Source organism: Aythya fuligula, chromosome Z (genome assembly GCF_009819795.1).
Source record: "Aythya fuligula isolate bAytFul2 chromosome Z, bAytFul2.pri, whole genome shotgun sequence".
NCBI lineage: Eukaryota > Metazoa > Chordata > Aves > Anseriformes > Anatidae > Aythya > Aythya fuligula.
This window is the reverse complement of record NC_045593.1, coordinates 42795866-42811872: the sequence shown is the minus strand read 5'-3', so window position 1 is coordinate 42811872 and position 16007 is coordinate 42795866. Positions and strand designations below refer to the sequence as shown.

The 16007-nt window shown below is 36.7% G+C and overlaps 1 protein-coding gene across 4 annotated transcripts in view; it reads left to right on the top strand.

The window, feature by feature from the left end:
* The window catches only part of TLE1 (TLE family member 1, transcriptional corepressor), a 76546-nt gene that overhangs the window by 48600 nt on the left and 11939 nt on the right, over positions 1 to 16007 (top strand). For all 4 annotated transcript variants that reach the window (XM_032205967.1, XM_032205966.1, XM_032205965.1 and 1 more), the window contains exons 9-14: positions 3162 to 3278; positions 6412 to 6465; positions 8008 to 8160; positions 8991 to 9135; positions 9836 to 10026; positions 11433 to 11509. In XM_032205967.1, the coding sequence (XP_032061858.1) occupies positions 3162 to 3278; positions 6412 to 6465; positions 8008 to 8160; positions 8991 to 9135; positions 9836 to 10026; positions 11433 to 11509 (737 nt within the window). The remainder of the gene's footprint in view (positions 1 to 3161; positions 3279 to 6411; positions 6466 to 8007; positions 8161 to 8990; positions 9136 to 9835; positions 10027 to 11432; positions 11510 to 16007) is intronic.

The following is a 16007-nucleotide window of genomic DNA, read 5'->3' as shown; positions in this document are numbered from 1 at the left end:
GGGGAAAACTTTGCACAACGGATTTACCAGATGATTGGACTTACTATGGACTTACTAGATGAATATAATAATGATACATTTACGTGATAAGTAAACAACCAAAAAAAAAAAAAGCAAACATGATTTTAATTTACCATTTGGGAGAGGGTGGGAGCCATAGACATTTCCCACAATGCTCCAGTTGCTGCAAGTCTTGGGTGGTGCCAATCAGTTGGTTCTTGGAATAGAGATGTTTCATCCCAATAACTGTTGCATATTTTTGCTTTTGTGCAGTGATTAATTTCACATGTCATAAATAAGTGAATATCACAGTACCTGTGATACACTCACATACTCAGATTTTATTTTATGTAAATCTGGGTTTCTCGTTAAGTTTCTCTGTATTGAAACTCCAGAAGACAAGCTACTAAATATTGTTAGCATTGTCTAGGTAGACTTTACTTTAAACCAGATAAAAATTAAAATAGATAAAAACAACTCTTGTAACTACACATTTTATGCCAGAATTTACAAGCTCCTCCTTACGGTTCTGCGGAGTAATTTCAAATAGCAGAGTTTCTAATTTTTTCCCAGCTGCTGCCCCCTTGCCACCTTTCTGTTAGTCATGCTTAATTTTGGCAATTTAAAATGATAAACTGAATTTATTCACCTTTCTAAACCTAATTTACTGTTTTGTTCTAAGCTTTTAATCAATAAAACAGATACAGATTTTCTATGTTGTTTTTTTTTTTTTTGTTGTTGTTAAGGGAAGTATCTTATCTTTTCAAGGAAAAAAAAAGTTTTTAAGAACAGGCATTTGCCTTTTCTGAAATCTGTGATCAAGTTTGAATTTTCAAACAAAGTTTGAATTTAAAGCTTACTGCTTAAGATGTTTCTACTGCTAAAGTCATGATGGATTCTGTATTAAAATGTTGAAGATGCATTTCAATGTTTTCAAACTAGTAAATCCCTGAATTGGTATGCATGTGGGAAGGAGATGAAGGGTTAAATTTAGACTATTTGTCAAGGCAATTAGTTCAGTGATCCAACAAGCCCACCTTTTAGCTGCAAAACATTGTGCTAAATGTTATAAGTTGCCCCCTTAATTAATTTTCAGAGAGCATTGCATTAATAATAGAAAGGAATTTATTGAGTAAGCAACAGCAAGCAAAACAGCGCTGGGCGGCCGGGGAGTCTCGGCTCCACCAATGGCGCGCACCTCACCCCCGCCAGGGTCCCTTTTTATATCTTGGTAATTCCGGGATTACGCAGCACATCCTGGTATATTCTGCGACTGCGCACACTGTTGCTAGGGGGTCGTCTCTGTCCCTCTGGTGGTCGTGAAGATGAAGGCCGTAGTCTTCCTCCGCGTTGTGGTTCAACTTCTTTTTTTTATTTGGTCATGTTGGCCCAGCGTGAGACAGGAATGCAGGATGTTGATACACTAGTTTAGCAACTTATCAGGAGATGGTTACATGAACTTTGCAGCAGTGTCTTTGAACAAAAGAGGCAACTGAGATGCAGAAGGAGAGAAGGGGAGGGGGTTCTCTTTTTTGTTACATTAAGCAAAAGAATTTTCATAGTGTCTAGCCAAGTATTATACATCTTACTTCAGCAGGGAGCTTTTGCAACTCCTGCTCCTCAAACGGAACTCCTTGTTTTATAATACAAAAGACAATGAACAAACATTTATTGTGTATTACACTAAAGACATTATTTTGAGCTTCTTTATACTGAATTTCATTAGACCCTCCTATATGCTTTATGTAAGCCCCTTGGCATTTGTTTAGCTTGAATAGTCAGGGATAAAAGAGCTTAGAGTTGGCTTTAAAGCACAGTGTCTGAAGTAGGAAAAAGAGGATTCGGATTGCCTTATGTACCCTGTATTGTTTTCCTTTTCCTTGGGACTGAACACTAATAAATGAGCAAACTACCCTGGCGTTTTCAGGTTTCGAAGGGGAAGCCGTTCAGTGTGCAGTTTACTGGCTACTAGTATATGTTTATGATATATTAAGAATATTTTTGTCTCTCTTAGGTAAAAGTAAGTATTCATTTGAGGGTTTGCATTTATAGCATATATGTTTCTAGTAGTCTTTTGTGAGATATACATGCATACTTGTAAATATATATTTATTTGTATATTTATGTGAGTATATATTTATTTACGTAAGCATGTGCTTGGCTTTTAGGAACTAGGTTTACCAGGTCTTCATGAAAGGAGACTTATTTTTCTCAAGTCATTCAGTATTGTTCACAGCATTAACATATCACTGAACAAATTGCGCTTTTGCATATGCTAATCGTACACTTAAAAGAACTCATTGTAGCACATTTTAATGCTTTAGCTGGAACGGAGATGGAGATGGGAATCACAGACATGTCAAATTGTCACATGACTGAAAAAATGTTAGAAATGCCCTTCTCTTTGGGTCAGCAGTTTGTATGTACCGTATCTGAATGAAAGTAGTCTGTGTAGTTTGAGGAAAAGATTAGTCTTTCTTTTCATCGTGCCTGTGTGTGTCTGTGTGCCTGTGTGTCTGTGTGTGTGTTGGCGTCAGTTTTCCACACTGGGTCTGATTAAAAAAATAAAGTCATCTCCATACATTTGTTGATGATACCCAACTGGAGTTTGACAAAGCTAACAAATGCGCACTGCATAACCTCATTTGTTATTCTTTAAAGAGTTAAAGACAAGTTGTCATGTATCTCTCCATGTTTACAAGAATAAACATACCAAAGCCTCATCTACATATGATTTCCTAGAGGTGAGCAATCAGTCAGGTTATGTTTGAGTCTTTTGTTTGTAAATATATATATGTATATATATAACAAAAAAAAAAATATATATATATAATATATATAACAAAAAGATGCACATTACTGATGAATTAACAAGCTTTATTTTCTAAAACAATAAATTTGGTTGACTTAAGTAGTTAAATAGGTGGTGAATGACAAGTGAGTTAGACTTTTGGTAAGTTGAGCAATGAAAAACCAAGGTTCTTAGAATGCACTAAGCTGTACATGTTTGCAGGGAGGACTTTGTGATGAATTAAATGGAATGAAAGATTATGTAGGTATTACATTTCTAAAGCATCTTTAACATGTAGTTTGAATTTTAAGGTATATATGAATGAATCTTGAAAGGAATTTTTGACTGGCCTTGTTTTTTGTCTTTACAGAGTAATTCTCTGTTGGTCCCAGACAGTCTGCGAAGCACAGATAAACGCAGGAATGGCCCTGAATATGCCAATGACATCAAAAAGAGAAAGGTGGATGATAAGGATTCCAGCCACTATGTAAGCAAATCTGTGTTAAAGAAATGATTAATTTATTTGCAGATGTATTTGTAAGAGGAGTAAAAGAGCTGCAAAGCACAAGGCAATGTGTTTTCTATGGCTGCTGTAGTACAGGAATGCATGTGCCAGAGAGACCATTATTCTTGCTGTGGAAATAGTAGTGACTCAATAGTTAGGGCAATTGTCAAGTAATACTTCTCAACAGGGGATAAGGAGCCAGGAGTAGCCATTTGGGATTCACAAGTGCTCTAAGACATTACTCTGACTTCCAGAGGATATCCTTTCCGGATGGCTCAAAAGCTTACCATACTGCAAGTTTATTTGAAGTGGAAGGGTTTGTTGATTTGGAAGATTTTAGCAGATTTTTCTTATATGAGCTATTACCATGTTGAAAAATAATAAGCATTGGAAATAGCGTATGTTATGAGGTAACATAATAACGTATTTAAAAATCCTAAAGTTTGTGTTTGGTTGGTATGTCAGTTTCAGCAGAAAAGAAACTGATATAAACAGCTCGCAATTTGTGCTCTGCATTTTTGACCAGCATTGCTTACTGCTTCGTTTGAGAGAGGCACTTCAGTACAGTGCGGCCCATGTGAACCTCAGAAGGTTTGCATGTGCTTTCAATTTCAAGGCTAAATGCTCAGCCAGATCGCAGGATGATACTTGAACTGCCTGCAAATAGGGCTGGTGTGAAAGACCACTGGAAAGAAGAACATCAATCTAACAGCAGATATTATTTGACATAGCAGTAGTATGGTAAAATACCTGGTTTATATAAGTTCAATCACTAATTAATTCCTAGCTGCTGAAATCCAAGAGACAATCAAGTGCCCCTTTATTTCCTCAGTGTTTTGCAGCATAATTTCTCTCCCCTTAGACCCCAATGCTCTGGGGCAGGAAGGCTGGCTCTCAGTGAATCTTGCAGTGGAGCTACTGATAGTACATTGGCTTTCTTTCCACTTTCCTGCTTATCGTGGTGTTCTCATACTGTTGAGATTTTGCAAGTCATCTTCCCACCACTTTATAATAACATAGATTATTGAAAACTTCTGGCAAACTTCCTCACACTTACTCCCTTAATTTAAGGGTTTGGTATTCTAGGTGTGTTTTTCCTTTCTAATTTGTAAACTGTGCAAGCAAAAAAAAAACTGCCTTGCTTTTCTTGAAGTTCTGTTAGAAAAAAATGAAAAGTATATTGCACTGTAGAAGTATAGTTTGTTTTAATCTGCATTTTAAATGTGCAGCTCTCTTTGCTTTTCTCTTGAGGTGGATTTTGCAAGTAAAGGCAGTAACAAAATAAAAATTAAGTGAAAATAAAATTTATTCTGGTGTAAAAGATGTTTCTTTAAAAGTTTTCTTAATTCAGCACGTGCAGAATTGCTGAGTTCTAGCTTACTTTAGAAGACGTCCTTGGAGGGTCAACAGGTACCACTGCATTTGTCAGAAGGGAGACAAATGAGCTGTACAAATTTTAACCTTGGAAATAAGGTGCTCAAAGCACTCCCCCCCCCCCCCTTTTTTTTTTTTTTTGACTTGTGACTAGTTTTCATGTTAGGATCTGGATAACTTCAACTTGTAGGTTTGTTAAAGAAGAGAATCTTCTGATATGAATAGTACCAATAGGAATTGCCTGTGATAGCCATAGTAAATTTCTGTGCCTCAAGATGACCAGAGTACCGTTAATCATAGCTTTGTAAATGTTTTTGCCTGCATTTGAGGTGGTATTTCTGGTGAAGAAATGTCCTATCTATTGTGATTCCACATGTTGTAGGCTATTCTTGCTTGCTGTATCCTTTGTACTTCTCAAATGGTGGCAGATAACCAGGTCCAGAGCTTTTCTGTTTCTTTTCCTGTTGCACCCTTTGATTGGACAGCTTCTGAAGTGACAAATAGAGACACTATTCTCTCTTCTGTGACACTCTTGCACCCCTACTATGTTTAGTGTATTTCTTGAAGCAGTCAAAGCATAAAGGAAGGAAGGATTGTGACCACCTGTAGAGTTTTTGTGTTTTGTTTTTTTTTTTTTGATTTTTTGTTTGTGTGTGTGCATTTTGTTCTGTTTTTTTTTGTTGTTGTTGTTGTTGTTGTTGTTCATGATGATGGTGGTGGTAGTGGGTTTTTTGTTTTTGTTTTGGAGCTAAAGAAAGGAAATGGTTTTGTACTTTATCTGCCAGTGTTAAGTGTGGTAGCCCAAACATGTTGAAAGCACTGCTGATTTAATTCAAGACATGTGGGACACATTGAACAGTCTTGTAGATCTGATTTGTTTGCCTAGAAACTTTTAAAGTAAAAGTATAGTTATTGGAAATGTCAGACTTGCCACAGGAAAGATTTATTGCTCACCATTCATTTGATTTGTTTTTTATCCAGACTGTTGAGGTTGAACCACCAAGTGGAACTCATTGTATCACTGTGTTATCATAGAATGTGTCTGCTGGGTGATCCCAGCATGTTCTGGAGACAGGGACCAAGGCACACTTGAGTAATAGCTGCAATGGGGCACCAGAGCAGCTCAGGTGAACACAGATTTACGTAAGAATGCATCTCGACAAGCTACAATAACACATTTCAGTTTAAGAATGTCAAAGTATTTTGTTTCATTAGGATGAAATGTTGAAATGTCTTGGCATTTATGAAGCATTTTCTTCCACATAAGTTTCCATTTTCAAAACTTTCCTTTCTTGAAATGGAGAAAATGTTGTGCTGGCACTTTGAAGAAGCTGATTAATGAAACAATTGCCAAAATAATGGAGTTTTAAGATGTTAGTGTGTTTTTTTAACTTATCCACAAGCATTAATATTAACACATAGGAGATTAACACACGAATGGTATTAGCTTCTTTTTATAGTAAAAATTATAACACTGTTTATGATGGTAGTAAGGAAAGGAATTGGACCATCTTGCAATGTTAGTAAAGCCACCACCATTCAAATAGTTCGACCTTATATGGGTGTTAATATTGAAGCAGAAGTAAGGTCTTGTATTCTTATTTTCACTGTTTTCCTGATTGCCAATAAATAATTAAAAGCTGTTTTGTTTTTTGTCTAGGAAAAACAACAAATGTGTGAGTAGATACAGTCTCTTTCAGCTCTTAATGTACTAATTGAACTATTTATTTATTTTTGATAGGACAGTGATGGGGACAAGAGTGATGATAACTTGGTCGTAGATGTATCCAATGAGGTAACTTTTCATTTATGTGGTCTTAATATTTGCCCAAATGTTAAAGAAAAAGTACATTTAGATTTATACTATGTGTATATATATTAAAAATATGCACCACCTGATCTTTTTATTAATCCTACTGTGTTTATTAATCCTAATGTGTTCCTCCTAGCTTTGTGATTGCTCTCAGCTTTTCCTTCTGTTGCCTTGCTTAGGTCTGGTCTCTCCACAGTTAGAATATAACATTTCACAGCTATTCTGTAGTGGAGACAGCTGTGGTGAGGTGCAGGTGGAGGTCTGAGGTTTCCCAACTGCTATCTTCAAATGAAAAGGGAAAACAGTACTGAACACTGTAGGGGTATTATTAAAACAGTTCTTGTGGATTAAAAATTACTAGTATTTTAACTTCCTACATTAAAGAAGGCATTTTCCAGACGTGCTTGTTAGGATGAAGTCCGCACAAGTCAGAATGAAGTCAGTTCAGAAAATTGTCTAGAGGTGGTAGCCACTTTATTTATTTTTCTCCAAAATAGTGGTTTTTTTTGTTTTTGTTTTTTTTTTGACAGTGACATCATGATGAAGGGAATAGTCTTACCTTTTCTTCATCTTACATTTCATACTACAAAAAGATTTAGGTAGCCTGACTACGGCAGAAACATTCTAATGCTCCATGAAAAGTACAGGGAGAAAAGCTGACAGAGAAGTGTCTCAGCAGCTTCAAGTGCCCAAATGATGTCAGCCAAGTAAGAACGATGTGTATCTAGCTAGGGATTTTAGTAATCTTTTCAGAAGTCCTAGTAAATCGATAGTCTATAATCCTAGTTGTTCAGTAATCCATCAATAGACTAACTCTATGTGAGGATGGCTTCTTGCTGATTTTCTTACGAGCCAAAGGAGCTTGGAGAACCTGCAGAACTGATGGTGTTGTACCTTGTTGGGCAGCCTACTTTGGGGTAAAGTAAGTGCAAAAAATGCCTCTGGAAGAGAGAAAGATAATCACTTGAGATTATTGCAGTTTTTCTGTAGACTTAAGTAGCAAAATAATAGATTTTAGGAAGAAGTAACATATTGTAATATATAAAGTCTGCATCTCTTTCTCTTTTCTGAAGATGGACATGATCAAGGTGTGTTTTCCCTTTAAAAAAAAAAAAAAAGTGTTACTGAAACAATTGTTTTGACTAGCAGCATGTGAAGAACATACATGGAAGTGTACACTGATTGCAGTTTCTGTATGTCTTTCTTGCTTATTATCACTTGTCAGGCATGCTTGCCTTCGTTTGTACTTATATTTACGTAGGTTGCAAGCTCTGTGCTTGAAAACAGTTTATGGTAATGTAAGGTAAATAAATCTGGATTTATTACTATATGGACTTATTTATGTTTCTAGAAGCGATGAAGGGATTTAAGCTTTTTTTCTACATAGATAGAGAGCAAAATACTATTTCTTTTGAACTTACTGCTTGAATTCTTCTTCCTCCCACACCCCTGGACTCTTTAGTGGTGTTTGTATACCTGATTCTAACAGAAGTATGTGCTTCTTTTTCCTTCCCATTGTTTTAGGATCCCTCCTCCCCACGGGCAAGTCCTACTCATTCACCACGTGAAAATGGTATAGATAAAAGCCGTCTGCTAAAGAAAGATGCCTCTAGCAGTCCAGCATCTACAGCCTCTTCAGGAAGTTCCACTTCCCTCAAATCCAAAGAAATGAGTTTGGTGAGTGTTATAAGCAGTCTGTTGTCCAGGGAAATGTTCATTTTCTTGTGAGGTCTAACTTTGCATTCTTCTGCAACTATTTTTTTGCAGATGGCACATTTAAGAATTTCAAATTTAAGAATTTGAAGCTGAAGTAGACTTCCAGATATTTGTAGCATTTCAGCTTTTCTTCTCAGCAATAATTTCTCCTTTATTTTGATTTCCTGTATATGCATTTCTGTCAAACGAATTGCACATTTATTACAAAACACAAGATTCACTTAAGCTATTGCTCAAGAAAAGCATGGTTATGATCTAACTCTTCCATAGATTTGCATATGGTCACTAAGAAGTTCTCCAGGCTTTTCTTTAATTCTTCTAAGTGAACTGTCACTCTTTGGAATCTCATTCTGCAGTATAATTAATAATTTGGTCAGATTCTATGTCACAATTTCTTTGATGTTATCAACTGTGGTGGTGCGTTTTTCACTTAGATCTACTGTGTCCAATAATAGACACAATAGTTAGTTCACGCTAAAATAATTTGGTGATGCTTACTGTATTGTCCCCCCCTCCCCCCCCCAAAAAAAAAAAAATTAGCTCATGCATTTTTTCTCATGCCAATTGAAGAAAGAAAAATAACATTTATTTTGCTTTTTTAATTTTGGCAGTAATCAAAAAGGTCAGCACTTCTTTCTCACAAGTTAATGTTGTCAGCATTTCATGGATTTATGAAAATTGGCTAGGGGACTAGGTAGTAGATGCCCAGCATCCCAGCTGCTGTCGTGATAAATTGTGTAATATGGCCTGGATTAAAAATAATACTCATTTAATTTGTTTAATGATACCAGCATGAAAAGGCCAGCACGCCTGTTCTGAAATCCAGCACACCAACTCCTCGAACTGACGTGCCAACCCCAGGCACTAGTGCAACTCCAGGACTTCGTCCAGGCGTTGGCAAGCCTCCAACAATGGACCCTCTGGTTAACCAAGCTGGTAAAACATTGCTTCTCTGTTTTTATAGTTCCAAAATTAATCTTTTTTAATTTTTTTACATGTATTTCCATATTAATGTTAACCAAGTTCTTTTTTCATGGTACTAAGAGAGGGCTTGATGAGATGCAGATGTGTGGATTATCAAGAGTTTGAATATCTTTCCATCTTTTATTCGTTTACTTTTTTCTTTATCTTTTTGGAAATAATCCAGAGACTATGCAGTGAAAGACTTCTGAGAAGTTTCTGGCACTTTACTCTGAATGCAATCTCTTCTCCAGCTCTTTGAATCTACTAATATTTGCTGCAGTGTAAATCTTGACAAATGCAGGGGGAAGTTTACTTTCACTATTCGGGCTGGTACAGCACAGTTGCTTCAGACGTGAGCTGTGTAAACCATGTCTGTCAGCTTTAGTGCTTAATTTGGCAAAGGAGAGATTAATGTAAACAGGGAAATATTACAGAAATGAAAATGGGCAATGCTGGAAGAGGTTGTTAGAAGTAATCAGCAGGTTCATACCTCAGTAGATCTTATTTACACTGAGTGAAAAGAGGAGGTAGTAGTGTAGATAAATTATGGGAATGTTTCTTGGCTGTGTGTGTGAGGGGAAGGTTAAGTGTTGTAACGGGGAAAAAAAAAGCTGTCTTCTTCCCTAAGTGCAAGGAAATACAAATAAAACTATTTGCTTTCATTATTCTGTAGCTGCAGGTTTGCGGACACCTTTGGCAGTACCAGGGCCATACCCTGCTCCGTTTGGAATGGTGCCTCATGCTGGCATGAATGGAGAGCTAACCAGTCCAGGGGCAGCCTATGCCAGCCTGCACAACATGTCACCCCAGATGACTGCTGCTGCTGCTGCAGCTGCTGTGGTTGCTTATGGAAGATCTCCTATGGTAGGCCATAAGTTGCATGCAGTCTTAGTCGTATGAGTTGCAGTTCACTGAGGAGAGCTGCATGCTTCATTTAGTGTGCTGTTGAATTCCCAAGTTATAACAGTGCCAGAGGCTTGACTGCTTCAGTGTGTGTTTCGCTTTGCTGCATGGTTGGAGAAACAAATTTGCGCCTTGAAAACAAATAATATCACAGTATTGATGTGTTACCTTTATTTCATCCTCATCAGTACCTTGGTTGATTAATAAATGCCAAATTGTTTATACTTAAAAAAAAAAAATAAAAAAATGTAGATATAAATCATCTCAATGGTCCTGTGAGCACCTCCTTTTCTTTTGCTGAATAAGATTTGTGATCTGTACAGACACACCAAATTAATTTCAAGTCATGTAGAAGTTGTTTATCTACTTCTGTCCTTTTATTTTTTGTGTAAATAAGCATGAAGACTTAGTCAGTTCATGTCTTAAAACTCTGTGATAAGATGTGTTAAGAGTAGCTGCTGTTGTGGGCGTAACCCTAATGGACCCTAACCCTGCTTAAGTAAACGGAGTATGGCAGTCATTGCTGCTATTGATCAGAGTAACTTGGGAGCCTGATTCTGCAGAAATGAGCTTGATGGTAATTCTATATATACACAGGCTTACCTACTTGTGAGTTTGCAAGATTCGATTTAAGCTTGTAATTTCTTGTTATTGTAGATGCGGCTACTTTTTTGAACTGGAAAAATCAGGGTTTATTCAAAAATGTGGAAATCCTAAATAGCATTTGTACTCCTTGAAGCAATAAGAATTGTGTTTCAGGTAGTGTTCAGAAGGAAAAATGTGTTTGGTCCAGAATGTTTGACTTACTTGGTGTACGTGTTTATTCTGGATTTAGAAGTGTAGTGGAATCGTGCTTTGTAAAGACAGCCTGTGTGGTATATTTAAGCCATAGACAAATTTGTGCACACCCTGCAGTGTAGTTCTGCGAGACATCTCCTAGCTGACATGCCTGCACAGTGCAGAGCTGTGCCAAGATCCTAGTGGGGGCCCAAAGCTGCTTCTGAGCACACCACACTGCACCTGCACAGGCCAGCACTCACTGCCACCGAGATACAGAGCACTGGTATGGCGACATGCCAGAGCACTCCGGAGCCCAGCTCCAGGGCGAGTGCCACACTAGCATGCAGGTCTGTGTGTTATGCTCAGTACTGTGAATGTGTGATACACATTACGGGTTTTCTCTTTGAATATGAGTGCTTCTAGCAGAAGCATGTTGGGGGCAAAACTTGTTTTGTCTATTACTCCTGCCTACCTAATTTTGTGGGTAAAAGCTATACTTTGGTTAAATGCATAATATCTAGGAAGGGAAGAAATGCTTGCTGAATGAGAAATTGCAAGTGTGAGATTAATTCATTTTTCATTGTCAGGTTGGGTTTGATCCTCCTCCTCACATGAGAGTACCTGGAATCCCTCCAAATCTAGCAGGCATTCCTGGAGGAAAACCGTAAGTAACCTTTTAAGACTTCAGTAACATCTGCAACATCTAGAGAGAATGCAGCTATATTGTCTGTGAACAGGAATTCCAAAGAGGGTAGTATCTGGTTGTTCCCAAGAGATTGTTTCAAACTTTTCCTGGCAAGTATGTACAACATAAAAGTTCTAGGATGGTAGTTGTCATGTCCCAAAACAGATGTGCACATACTGGTTTCCAAGCAAAATCTGTTGAAGGTGCATCTTGTGTATTTTATTTTATATTATTTATTTCTTCTTTTCTAAGAGAAGGGAACCACAAACTGGTAGATAGTCGTAAAATGTGCAAGAAAAAGACTGATACTCAACTTCATACTATACTGAGCATAAAACTTGAGTGCAAACTCAGTGTCCTTGTCTAGCACCTGTTTTAATAAGCATGAGAGTCTGAAACTTTGATTGCAGTGGGTATCTGAAGCAGTTATTTTAGCAACTGATACATACCTTGTGTACTGGAGCAAGCTTTAAAAAATGTTTTTGTAAGTATGCAGCTGGAGAGAAAATGGATGAGGAACCAGTTGTACAGCTGGTGGTGTATAGATGTAGTATAACTTTCACAACTTATTATTGTTAAAGACTTTTAATTACTGGTAGAGGTGTCTTGAATGAAATACTGCTGCTGTGGTGCTCTGGTGAATTTATTCACCAAAGCATCATATTGATGCTCTTTTATTTTTATTTTTTTTCCCAGTAATTTGGCTCTGGTAAAATGTTGAGACTGAACTTAACCATGTGCAGTTGTCATGAGCATGTATGATTTCCTTAAAAAAAAGAAGTGTATTTTATAAATATTTGTGCAAAAGCAGTCTACACAGATCGAAACATGCAAGTTGGATTAATGTGTTTTCTTGGAGAGAATCATAGATACCATAGATACCACAAAGTCAAACCATTAACTTAGCACTGTCAAGTCTACTGCTAAACCACATCCCCAGGCACCACATCTACACATCTTTTGAATACCTCCAAGGATGATGACTCTACCACTTCCCTAGACTGCTTGTTCTAGTGCTTCACAACCCGTGAATGCAGAGGGAATTAAAACACTTTTTTGACACTGTTAAAGGTTAATATCTATTGATAAGTTGTAATGTCAGTCATGCAATCATCCTTAAGTATTCACCAATTTTTGGGGGAAAAAAGTTTTCTACTCTTTTTCCATACCAGTAGGAAAGCAATAGGCTTCTTATATTATAAACATCATGTTAGATGTGTTTTCGTTCTTATCCACCATGTTTCTGAGAACAGACCTAACTATTTGTTGGCAGTGTGAGAAACTTCTCAAATCTTGGATTTACTTGTAGAAAAGTTGGTGGTATGTTGACAAGACTACTGAATCGAGGAGTCTGAGTTGGTGTTATGTATCAGATGGTGGTGTATTTAAACTTAGCACATTTAAAGAACATGCTTTGTTCTTAAAATATTCTCTTGTTAAGGGTCAAACTCATTCTTGCTGACTTCATTAGCATTTGGTAACCTTAAATAAAATATTTTTGGAGATCACACAGTGTAGTGATTGTAAGTTTTTACTTTTAATCAAGTGTATTCGCAAGCTTTCAGTGATTTATTCCATTAGTAATGTTTAGCAAAATACATGATGAAAACCTATTTTTGTTCGGTCAGAACTGGTCTGTGGCTGAATCCTACCTGTTGCATTGCTCAAGGCACAAAAACAGTACTTGTGTAATTTTATAATTTCTATCATAGTATTTCATAGCTAAATCATGGTGTCTCTTTTTTTTTTAATTCAAATTTTATTTAGTCTTTTCAGCTCTTTATTCATACCGCTTCATAGATCACTACTTTGATATGTGGTCCCTAATCTCCTCTTGACTTGATGTGTTCTGTACTGTTTTTTATGTTTTTCGATGTTTTTCATATTATTTGGACTGTCGGTCATTTCCACTGCAGGATCTTCTTTGCTTGTCTTTATTACATGTGTCAAACCTAAAATTCCAGAAACTGAACTGTTGTCTTTCCATTGATAACTTTAGAATCACCTTGTCTTAGTCTTATTTGGCTATGTATACCTAGATGCAGTGCACTATGTGCAACATCTTTGTGTAGCTTTTGTCTGCATTAGTCAAGTCTCCTATGTTATCTATACAGAGTATGTGTTAAATAGTTATGTAAACTAATGGAATACTCTTGGTATATTTTCAAAATCTGCTTTATCCAATAGTCCAGCTAAGGTGCCACATTTATATTGCTTTATGAGGTGTGGAGTTCCAGTAAGTGGTAAAGAACACTTTCAGATTGAACTCTATAAAATCTCCAGCTATATGTGTATGTTCACCAGGGCAGGTTTTTATCAACAGGACTGTTTTTTCACGCAGCCCTGCTTCCAGGAGAAACATCACCTTCTTCCCAAAGGAATGACATGTCTGATAGCATCCAATTGTCTTTAACCCTTGTGTATTCTGAGATCTGTTAATGGTCTAGCTTGTTAGAAACATTAATAGCCTCTTAAGAACCTACTTGTACTCATTTATCTACTGTTGTCAAGGGAATGCTGTCGGGAAAGCTTGTCCGTTGCTTATTTTGTAACTAGACTAAATGTTAAGTGTTTACTATCATCTTTGTATCTTCCTGAATATGAATCCGACAATTTTGCTCTCTAACCCTGTTATCAGTGGTTATAGATGTATTTTGACAGTGGAGGTAGCAATACAGAAAGTTGAATTGTCCTCACTAATTTCTTATCTATATAAAAGAGCTAGGCATTGCATTTGATAGCAAGTTATTTTTTTTGTTTATTATTATTTCTCTTTGAGCATTTCCTTTGGGGCTTTTCACGTTCTTCATATTAATGCGATATTTCTCTGCACATACATGTTGTCTCACATTACTTGTTTTCTCTCTTCAGCTGGTCAGTAATTTGAAGGACAAAGACTTGATGTCTGTATATGTGGACAAATGTGCAAAAAAATGTGGTTTAATATCCTTGTTTTCAAAGTGGCTTCCTGCCAGTAAATTATTCTTTTCTTAGCAGCTGCTCTTGCCCCTAACGCCAACATCCCTTCCAAGTTGCCTTGAGCCATTACCTAATCAGTAATTGTCTTGGGTGGTGATGGGGAATATCAATCCTGTTTTGGGCATGGACATTCTTTTTTTTTTTTTTTTTTTTTTTGATTCACTGAATTATGCCCTGTGCTGTAAGTTCTTGGTGTGTGGCTGTAAACATTTTCTGTTTCACATAGCCTTTCTACCAAAGTAATTATTTAGCTTTTAGCATTCTTGTGGGTTTCTCCATAATGTGAACCACACCTTCTAATAGTTGGATGGTGTAATGAACACAGATTTTCAAGTTCTTTGAGACATATGTCCATAGTGTTGCTCATCTGATGTCTAAAACTGTGAAGTAATGGTGATACTGAGGTCAAGTGTATTTCCTTTTTTTTTTTTGTAGCTTCATTTGGACCGTGAGGTGTTAGACACCAGAAAGAGATGAAAATGTTTTCTCTTTTAGTAGGACAGGGGAATTTCATTTGGTAGATATAAACTCTTGTAAGTTCTAGTTATGAGCAAATTTCTGTGTTTTCAGAGGGGAATAGTATACTGTTCTGGAACTGCTCAAAACAAACAAAAAAAAGTTTTCTGTTCAAACAGTCTTTATATTCTGTGAATGTACAAAAGGAAATATTTTAAAGGAATGATAATTTTACTGTATTCCAGAATAATGGATTGTTGTTTTCCCAATTGTATTTATGGATAGAAGTTAAAAGGATGTATGAAGTTGAAAGGATTTGTTATTTCTATAAAATATCTTTATTCCTAATTCTTGACCTTTCGCTCCATATATTGAAACACCACACATAGATATTCAATTTTTGTGATAATGACAACTGAAAATAAACTGGGGCACAAAGTAGAGCTGAAAGTAAAATGCACTTATCAACAGAAGAAACAAGTCTGCTTTTATATTCTTCAACTGAGATATTTCTGTGCTAGTTAAGGAATTCCGTTTGAACTGGAGAGATGAAATGGAAGCTGTTTTTTTCCCTTTTTTAGCATGTTACTTTAAGGCAGAAAGTGCACTCATTATATTGATCTGAATACTGAGTAGCTAGGTTGGTAGTTGATTTGCCATGTTCTTGAGCAGTGAATTAATGTGGAAGCCTGTTCTTCTTGAAGAGGAGAAAACCTTTTATTTACTCCCATCAACATGTGAGAAGGTAGTCTTGTAACTGTTATTTTCTGTGCTAAACTTTACTTTTTGTTCTTCATTCCAGTACAGTTCTTCTACTGTGCTATTTCAATATAATACTTAGTTAAATATGAGTGTAAATACAGATATCAATTGATATGTTCTTAGTTTAGAATCATATAGTCATTGAATAATTTGGATTGGAAGGGGCCATTGAGTTCCAACCCTCCTGCCATGGGCCAGGGACACCTCCCACCAGACCAGGTTGCTCAAAGCCCCATCCAGCCTGGCCTTGAACACCTCCAGGGATGGGGCATCCACAGCT